Raw genomic sequence first — 9732 nt, forward strand, 5'->3', positions numbered from 1 at the left:
CTTCTTCTAAGGCTCCCCCGCCGAAGAAGAAGAAGGTCGTCTCCCCCCCCCCTAAGAAGTCTCCTTCGGGAACTTCTAAGGGCCCGTCTCGCTCTGGTGAGACGGGGGGTTCTTCCGCTGGTCACCCTGCTCCTTCGGGGGCAGGACCCGTCTCTTCTTCCGCGAGGAAGTTCGAGCAGGAAGAAGACTACGGGGACCAGAGGAGTGCCGGCTAACACCGGCACTTCCTCACCTGCTGGTAGTGGTTCGGCCACGGCAGCAGGATCCGTCTCGGCCTCTCGTTCGCGAGAGGTACCGAGTGTACGGTCGCCTAACAGCGACCGTGCAGCCAGGAACCAGACCTCTGAGTCCGCTCAGCGTCAGGTTCACGGCACGGAGCGGAAGACTGGTGACAGCCGCTCACGCGACTCTCACCAGACCAGCTCTCGCTCTCGTGGCGAGCAGCTGGCTACCCGGGCGGACGTGACGGTCCATGACCGGCCACGGGCTGAGGCTGGGAAGAGGTCCCCCCGTTCGCCGGCACCAGCCACGGCTGGTACCAGCGAACTGACGCGCCGTGAGGACACGCACCGGTCTCACCGTGACAGTAGAGCTCGCCGGTCGCCTGACCGTCACTCGCACAGAGAGCGATCGGGTACGGCGACCGGCACCAGCTCTTCTGACACACGAGACCGGGGCCGCTGTTCTCGGTCCAGCCGTTCTCCACAGCGAGACGGCTCGACTAGGTCTGCAGCTCGATCGCCACCGCGGGTTGACGATCGCCTGCAGTCTTCCAAGCCCGCTGGTTCTGCCAGCGAGCGAGGAGGGAGCGTCAGGTCTGCCTCTCCCACACCTTCAACCTCCTCGGGTTACACCGGGAGGGGCCGAGAGGTATTGAGGAGTGATCGTGAGGGGTGCGCCCCTCAGGATCCCACCACGTCGTCGTACGTACCAGGCACGGTTCTCGGACCAGCCAGGTCGTACGCACAAGTGGTTGGAGGAGACCGAGAGGGGTCTGTCGCTGTTCCTCCCCTTGAGGGAGGAGGGTCTCGGGAGATGCTCCTGTTTGAGGGACTGGATGGTCCGACTCCGCAGGACGCAGTCACTCCTGAGATCCAGAGGAACTTTGCCGAGGTTATTGCGCTGATTCGTCAGCACAACGACCTCGGGGAAGGATCGCCGCTCCCACCATCCGAGCCCACGTCCCGGCTCGAGTCGTTCTGGGGCCGAAGAGGGAACCCAGACCGACGGTGGGTTTGCCGCGTTCCGAGCTTGCTGACTCAGTGCTGGACCAGGTTGAATCGCTTGTTTCCGGACAAGACGGTTCGCTCAAGGCTAGCAGGTCGAGCAAGCTGCTTCCACCTCCTCTGCTGCGACAGCGGCGGTTTTACGTGCCATCTGAAGACCCCCCGATGCCGCCCAAACAGGTGAACCCGGAGTTAGCCAGGCTGACTCCGGGTGTGTCTCTGCAGCAGCTCCTGTCCGAGAACCTATGGTTCTCGCAGCAAGAGGCACTCGGCCTGGAATCTACCGCCATGGCAGCTTTCCAGGCCGTCTCCTGGCTAGATCTGTGGTCCCTCACAGTATCTAAGGTCGCAGCCAACTCCGGGGGAATTTCTCCTGAAGATGACTCGGCCTTTAGGAGACTTTGCCAGTCTGGAGGAAGAGCCATCTCCTTCCTTGCCCACCAGACGGTGAACCTGTGGGCCAACCTGGTTCTCCGACGAAGGGACGCCGTCCTTACTCGGGTTTCCAGGGCGGCCGGGCGTGAAGCGGCGTTGGGACTTCGCAACGGACCTTTACGGAGTTCCACGTCTCTCTTTCCAGGAGAGATGGTGGACGCTGCGGTGGACAGACGGCGCACTGACGACAGTGACCGTCTGGTACACCAGGCAGTCTCGAAGGCTTCTGGGCAGCCTCGGACTGCGGCCAAGTCTAAGAGCTCGGCTAGCGCTTCCTCGGTGGCCAAGACGGTAGCTGCGTCGAAGCCCCGGGGAAAGACTCTGTCTTCTTCGACTTCTAACAAGGGGAGCCGTAACCAGCCCTCCTCCCAGCCCTCCTCCTCCCGTGGAGGCTCTGGGAAGAAGTCGAAGAAAGGGGGGAAACGCTAGGGACGGCGTTCCCCCTCACCTGCTGCCGGAAGTGGGGGGGTGCCTGGCCAGCCATTGGGCAACTTGGCAGCGCGTTACGGCACCAAGACCTGGATTGTAGATGTCCTTCGGGACGGATATCTATTACCCTTCGAATCTCGGCCACCCCTCACCTCCAACCCGGTCCAACAGCAGTCGTACGTTCCAGGGTCATCGAAGGACGTAGCACTGAGACAGGAGATCAAGACCATGCTGAGCAAGAGAGCTGTAGAAATCGTCACGGATCAGTCACCGGGCTTTTACAGCCGACTCTTCCTGGTGGAAAAGTCTACGGGAGGCTGGCGCCCGGTGATAGATCTCTCTCCCCTGAACCCCGGGTTGTTCGCCACCGGTTCACGATGGAGACGGCACGCTCAGTGCTCGACTCCATCAGGGAGAACGATTTCATGCTTTCGGTGGACTTGAAGGATGCGTATTTCCAAATACCCATTCATCAGTCCTCCAGAAAGTACCTCGCTTCATCCTCGACGGGACGGTGTACCAATTCAGGGCACTTTGCTTCGGTCTCTCAACCGCCCCACAGGTGTTCACGCGAGTGTTCACTCTGGTGTCTGCTTGGGCCCATTCGCACGGGATACGTCTGATGAGGTATCTCGACGATTGGTTAGTCCTGGCGAGCTCCCGCTCGCAGTTGCTACAGGACAGGGATCGACTGCTCGAGTTCTGTCGCGATCTGGGGATCGTTGTGAACTTCGAAAAGTCCGATCTCGAGCCCAAGCAGAGGATGAAGTACCTGGGTATGCTGATCGACACGGTAGCAGGGCGAGTCTTCCCCGCAGACTCGCGGATCAGCAGATTCAGGGAGGCAGCCAACCAGTTCCTGTCTCGACAGGAGCAGGTAGCTCAGCGGTGGCAAGTCGTGATCGGACACCTGTCGTCACTCGAGAAGTTAGTCCCTCACGGGCGTCTTCACCTGCGGTCTCTTCAGTGGAGGCTAAAGGAGAGTTGGTCGCAGGCGACGGATCCCCCAAGCTTTCCAGTGTCACTGACACCGGAAATAAGGCAGGATCTAGCCTGGTGGCTGGACGACAGGAACCTCTTAAGAGGAGTGCCTCTGCGCACTCCCCCCCCGGACATGCAGCTGTTCTCAGACGCATCGACCGAGGGATGGGGCGCACACCTGGAGGAGTTGCTGACTTCAGGAGTGTGGGACGAGAACGACAAGCACCTTCACATCAATATACTGGAACTCAAGGTAGCGTTCCTCGCTCTCCAAGAGTTCCAGGACCGCTTGGTGAGACACTCAGTGGTGTTGATGTGCGACAACACCACGGTAGTGGCCTACGTCAACAGACAGGGGGGCCTAGTGTCTCTCCCGTTGTACCAGTTGACTCGGCAGGTGCACGAGTGGGCCGAGGCACACTCAATAGAGCTGTCGGCACGCTACATTCCAGGGAAGAGGAATGTAGTAGCAGACACGCTCAGCCGTCGGGATCAGGTGATAGGGACCGAATGGTCTCTACACCAGGACGTGGTGGAAAGGCTCTTCGACCTATGGGGGCAACCAGTCGTGGATCTGTTCGCCAACCGGCACAACAGGAAGCTCCAGGTGTTCTTCTCGGCCGTGCCGGACCCATGGGCAGCTGCAGAGGACGCTCTTCAACACCCGTGGGACAACCTCTTCGCCTATGCCTTTCCCCCGTTCAGCCTGATTCGCAAGGTGATCAGTCGAGCACTGGTCACCCCGAATCTCAGGATGATCCTGGTGGCTCCCAAATGGCCACAGGCCATTTGGTATCCGGACCTGCTGGCTCTTCTCGCAGGAGAACCGAGAGAGATTCCCCCTTGGCACAACCTTCTCGCCCAGCCACACGTCGCGAGCGGGGTACCAACCGAGCAGTCCAGTCCCTACGTCTTCACGGCTGGCTGTTATCCACCATCTCTTGCGAACGAGAGGCTTTTCTCGTAGCGCAACAACAGAGATGGCTGGAAACGTCCGTCAGTCCTCTGCAGCTGTGTACCAGGGGAAGTCGGCCGTCTTCTGTGGTTGGTGTCGTAGACGGGGTCTATCTCCTCTCAGAGCCACTCTTCAGCAGGTAGCGGATTTCCTAGTTTTTCTTCGCCGAGAGAAGCTCCTCTCAGTCCCCACAGTCAAAGGATACAGAGCCGCCTTGGCGCTCGTCCTGAAACTGAGGGGATTGGACATCTCGAACTCGTTCGAGATCTCCTTGTTCATGAGGAGCTTCGAAAGGTCTTGCCCACCCAGGGAACTCAGGCTCCCTGCGTGGGATGTGACTCTCGTCCTTAGGAGTTTGACTCGAACGCCGTTCGAGCCACTCCGAGAGTCGTCAGACAGGGATCTGACCCTCAAGACCCTCTTCTTGCTGGCCCTGGCATCGGCGAAGAGAGTACGGGAACTTCATGGTCTTTCCCATGATGTACGACATTCCAGGGGATGGGGATCTGTGACGCTCGATTTCGTCCCGAACTTCGTTGCGAAGACTCAGAAACCGTCGATCCCTGACGACAGGTTCGAGTCGTTTCACGATTCCCTCCCTAATGGACTTCACCGATAATGATGCGGATGAGATGCTGCTTTGTCCTGGGAGGGCGCTACGACGCTATCTGAAGAGAACTCGACACCTCAGGCCTGAGTGTCGACGCCTCTTCGTTAGCACCGGGGTAACCAAGAAAGGAGTATCCAAGAACACTCTTTCATTCCGGCTGCGTGAGGTCATCAGGAGGGCGTATGAGGCTGATGGTAGTGACGACATCCGTACGTCCCGTCCGAGAGCTCACGAAGTCAGAAGTATTGGCCCCTCGTTGGCGTTTCGTAAGAACTTCCGTGGCGCAGTTGCTGAAGGCAGGTCTGGTCTAACCAGACTACCTTTTACGTCCTTCTACCTTCGGGATATTGCCCACAGGTCCTTGGATACCTTTTCCTTGGGACCCGTGGTGGCTGCTCAACAAGTTGTGTAGCAAACCCAGACCCTCGCAGGCTGAAACAGCATCGAGTCCTGGTGTGACTGTGGGGATGGATGTGGAATGAGTGAGTGACTGGCTCCCTCTTCCCGTCTTTTCCTCCTCCTCTACCTATGGGCAGAGGGCCACGGTCGTCACTACGCTGGATGAGGACGAGATGCAGGTGAGCTATATGACAGAGCCCCATCCTATCCCTTTCACTAGGGATGGGAGCAGAATATCCACCACTTCCTCCTACAAGGGGGGGGAAGTGGATGCCTACAGGAGTCAAATCCATGACTTTATATTTGCTCCTGTACAGGAACAAGTTCTTACATTGCTGGTACGAAGAGATACGCTTGCCTCTCTCTTAGTACTCGGTCCAGAGGTCTGACCATTGATCTGCGGTGCACACCCCGATCAATCGGACAGAGGCTTGGATCCCTCCCTCGCTCTTACGACCAGGGAGGCTTCCAAGGTTGGGCGAACACCAGTCTGTTCACAAAAGACTCAGATTCCACCCACCAAGAAGTGAGTCTTCCTATTGTAAAAGGACCGAAGGTTTGTATGCCGTGTCGGAACAAATGACAATTTGTCCAAAATTGCATTTTTCCTAACTATACAAACCTGAGGTCCTTTTACACATAGCCCCACCTCATGCCACCCCTCACTCTGCAGTTTTTGCTTGGGCCAAAAGCAAAAGTGATTTGTTTACCTCCCAGTCGCGCGCGCGCGCCTGTCGGACAAGCAGTTAACTACCGAACCCCTTGTTCGAAAGCTTACGACCTATCCAGCTGCCGCTAGTACCTTCCTATTGTAAAAGGACCTCAGGTTTGTATAGTTAGGAAAAATGCAATTTTGGACAAATTGTCATATTTGTACTTTTATTGTTGATTTCTACATCAAGGATCCTGGTCCTCCCCCTAAAAGTGGTATTAATACCCTAAGCGTGACACAAGACATTGATGTTGACGGCGTGACATGAGACAATGAGGAAGTGATAACAATGAATTTTCGTGTTTTTCTTTCAGCACACTCCTGGCCTTCGCTAATTTTGCTGGCCTTAGTTGCTGAGTAGCCTTCTTGATCTTGGGTAACTTCAGCATTGCTATAAGTTCACTAAAAAGTTATAAAAACAACTTAAATAGCTAGTAACTAAACGCAAGTGCGTAAGCACATGCAACTCCTTTGACGTCTGTGGAGTAACCGAGTCATTCTCTTGAATCTCGCCGTTAAATAACCGCTCTGAGCAGCTCGCCCCTAACACTACCTTTCATTGCTACCAGATGTATGAGAATTTCAAAAAAAAATCTGAAAAAATTGTTGTATATATGCAAAAATAAACATGCAAAAATGATCCTGTCAAACTCAGTCATACAGACGACGCAGTTACGATGACGTCATCATTTAAAAACCGCTATATCTTCATTATTTGTAAAAATAATTGGCTGAAACTTCTGGAAAGCATGCACGGCATGTTTCTGCATAGATACAAGTAATAACTATTTTTTATTTTTTCAAGTTGACATGTCATCCGCCATAGCGGACGGTTCCCTAAACATTGGAGGGTGGAATCTGAATAAATCCACCCACCCAGGAATACCTTCCTGGTATGGAAGAGCTGAGGAAGGAATTCCACACTTCTAGCTTGTTGGACATATGGAATATTGCAATTTCTAAACATTTGCACATTAAAGTTATGAGTTGCATCATTACTTTGAAAAAAGGCTTGGAAGAATCCAGGAGTGTTGCAGATAATAAAACTTGCTAAGACCAACAGGTAAGTTTTATTGTCCATCCCTCTCTTCCCTTGTTGTGGGAGGGGGCGTGGTGGTGGTGCAACCAAACTAATCAAGATAAAGGACAGACAGACGGGTAAAAGAGAGAAGGGAGGAGAGAAGTCACTCTCACAGCTTCTTTCCCACTTACCAAACACCTTAGACGAAATGCACGTATCCCCTAAGGGAGTTGGATGAACCACATAACTTGTTGGGCAGCCACCACAAGGTCCAAGGAAAAGCGTGTCCAAAAACTTATGGCAAGTCCTGAAGATAATGAGGTAAATGTGGCCTGGTGCGAGAGACAAGGCGATCCCTCTTAACTTCGTGGTCTCTCACCTGGACTGAACTCCCGTTTACCTTCCTGACCAAGTCTGTACCAACTAATAAAGAGGCATCAACACTTGGGCCTGAGATATTGAGTTCTCTTAAGCCCGGTCCACACAGTCGAGCTCTGCCTGACGAACTTTGCTCAATGTGACAGAAATTGGGTAAAGTCAGAACCTTATCCGCTGTTTCTCCACTTCTGACGTCATGTCGAGCAGAGTTCATCGCCGCACTGCAGCGCACTAATCAGACAAAGTAGCGTCTCATTCCGATCATATCTTTAAAGTCCTTCTGTAGGGGATTAAAACTGACTCAAATCTGGCATCAGAGACCTATTGATTCTGAGTTTTAGTTACAAATTCTGTGACGGACTCGGCCTGTTACGAATTTTGTGACTGACTCGAGCATAACAGATCAGTTCCTGTTGAATGTTTAGTATCTAAGGCCATGAAGCTCACTTACTGTCATTGCTGAGGCTAGGATAAGCACAAAAAAAAAAAAAAAGTTGTCAGAAATCTGTCGGACAGCCCTCTCAACAGCTTGTATGATGTATGACCAATGCTCCTAAAGATGAGAATCGCAAACCACTCAAAGGGCCGAGTTCCCCAGTTGGACAAGACTGATTGAAATTTCTTATAAGTATTTAGATCCCCTACGGGTACGAGAAGTCTATTTCCTTCAGTTGAACAACTTGACCAAGGGAAGTTATACCACCTTCAACAACCAAGTCACAGGGAAGTTTCTCACGGTGAAGAAGGACGAGAAGCCTGCTACCTGCTGAAGAGGCTCTGATTGAAGAGATACCTCGTTGACTACATGAACACCTGCTGAATATTTCGCAAGTATCCCTGAATAGAGATTCCTATCGTGTAGTTCCCGAGCTACCTCTCTCCTCTCTTCCCCAAACATAGGAAGATGAGAGAGGCAGGTCTCTCGCCAGAGACCCATCCCTTCATCCTCTGCTAAAAGGCACAGATTTTTTTTTTTTTGTTTGTATGGAATTGAAGCCGCCCATGAGGGCCCGAATCTACTAGGATAACAGGGGAGCGGTCCTACAGCTATACAGCAGTAGGACAAGGACACACACAGATGTCTTCACATGAGGGCAGCCAAAAGTAAAGTGGAGTGCAGACCAATGAGACCTTCAGGTTGTATTTTATGTAGGAAAAAAGGTTGAGTATGATACAAATATTTTGCTAAAAGTGACTTATGTTCTTCGGTCATGTATACTATTAACCTTTTCAAAAGCTAAATTTAATTATTTTCTCAACTTTCTTTAGTCCATATTCTCTTTTAAAAATGGATCATCTATGTGGCATATTTACTTGTTAACTTGATTGCAATATTCTCCTGTGATTGTGAAATAGGCTCGATTTACACTCATTTCACACACTTTTTTTTTTTTTTTTTTTCAAATAAATTATTCAACAAAGAGTATGAATTTTCTGTGCCTGGGCATATAATTTCAAGGGCTGTTTCAATTAACTAGTCATTCTGTTTTTTCTTCCAGTGTACTTAATTGGTAGGAAGGAACTTCAGAAACAAGAGGAAGAATGTCTGAATAGCATCAGAAACCTTCGGAAAAGACACTTAGCAAATGCCAAGGAAAACTTGAGTTAATTTGGTTGAACCCCGTAACACTAAAGTAGGGTGTTGGCGGTTTACGACATTGATATTTAAGAGCACTTCAAATTAAATGAACATTTCAAAAGTGTGTTATTAAATGTTTTCAATGCAATGCAGTGCCTTAGCTGAGGAAATCATTATTTTTGTAAAAATAGCAGTTTGCAAGTAGTCAGAGATTTTGATTTTTATATTTTATTTTACTTGACATGGAGTAAACAAATGCTGCTGTTATTGGACCAACAGAGGCATTACTGCCTACAAAGTGCTGAACAGGGCATAATACTGATAATTTTAAAAGGCTCCTTGTGTCATCCCTTTTCTGTCTAAGTGTCATTATTTTTTCATATTCCCTTTAGTCTCTTTTATTGCTGCCTAACTATAGTTTTCCATTCATTTAAAAATAAAGTCCTTCAAGGCATACTCACTCTAAATTTCAAAATGATTCAGTGTCAAGTGTAACTACTTTATAATAGCCATCATAAAACTCCAATTACAGATAATAAAAATATTTTTCAAGCCCACTTATAACTTGAGTATTGGTATCATGTAAACTAGTTGACATCATCACCCTATATTGCTTGAATCCCAAACCACCCTTGATTACATTATTGTACATTACAGTAGTTGGAACAGACCAGCTAACCCAAAGGGCCTGTCCTCAAGTGAAAGGTGAAGATCCAAGCAAGATACAGCAAATTTGCCAAAGACAGTAGACGACTTCATAGAATCTTGAGTTAAAAAAATATGAAACAGCCATTCCTACCTTCCACCTAATGCCCAACCTCTTCAGCTATTGGTTTCTCAAATTTTCATTATTATTTATGAACAGAGGAGTCTTGCAGTGGCTCACAGAAGGGTTAAACTATTTTTAATTATAACTTGGAGAATGGCATAAGCTTGTTTCATTCTTGTATATCCCTTGTTAACCAATAATAGGTAAGAAGCACCATACAATGTGAATGTACTGCTTG

At 50.6% G+C, this 9732-nt stretch overlaps 1 protein-coding gene across 8 annotated transcripts in view; it reads left to right on the plus strand.

The window, feature by feature from the left end:
* The window catches only part of LOC135201600 (TBC1 domain family member 31-like), a 92441-nt gene extending 82785 nt beyond the window's left edge, over positions 1–9656 (plus strand). For all 8 annotated transcript variants that reach the window (XM_064230643.1, XM_064230640.1, XM_064230646.1 and 5 more), the window contains one exon: positions 8646–9656. In XM_064230643.1, the coding sequence (XP_064086713.1) occupies positions 8646–8755 (110 nt within the window). In that variant the 3' untranslated portion in view covers positions 8756–9656. The remainder of the gene's footprint in view (positions 1–8645) is intronic.
* The last annotated feature ends 76 nt before the right edge of the window (positions 9657–9732 follow it).

Source organism: Macrobrachium nipponense, chromosome 28 (assembly GCF_015104395.2).
Source record: "Macrobrachium nipponense isolate FS-2020 chromosome 28, ASM1510439v2, whole genome shotgun sequence".
In the NCBI taxonomy this organism is placed as follows: Eukaryota; Metazoa; Arthropoda; class Malacostraca; order Decapoda; family Palaemonidae; genus Macrobrachium; species Macrobrachium nipponense.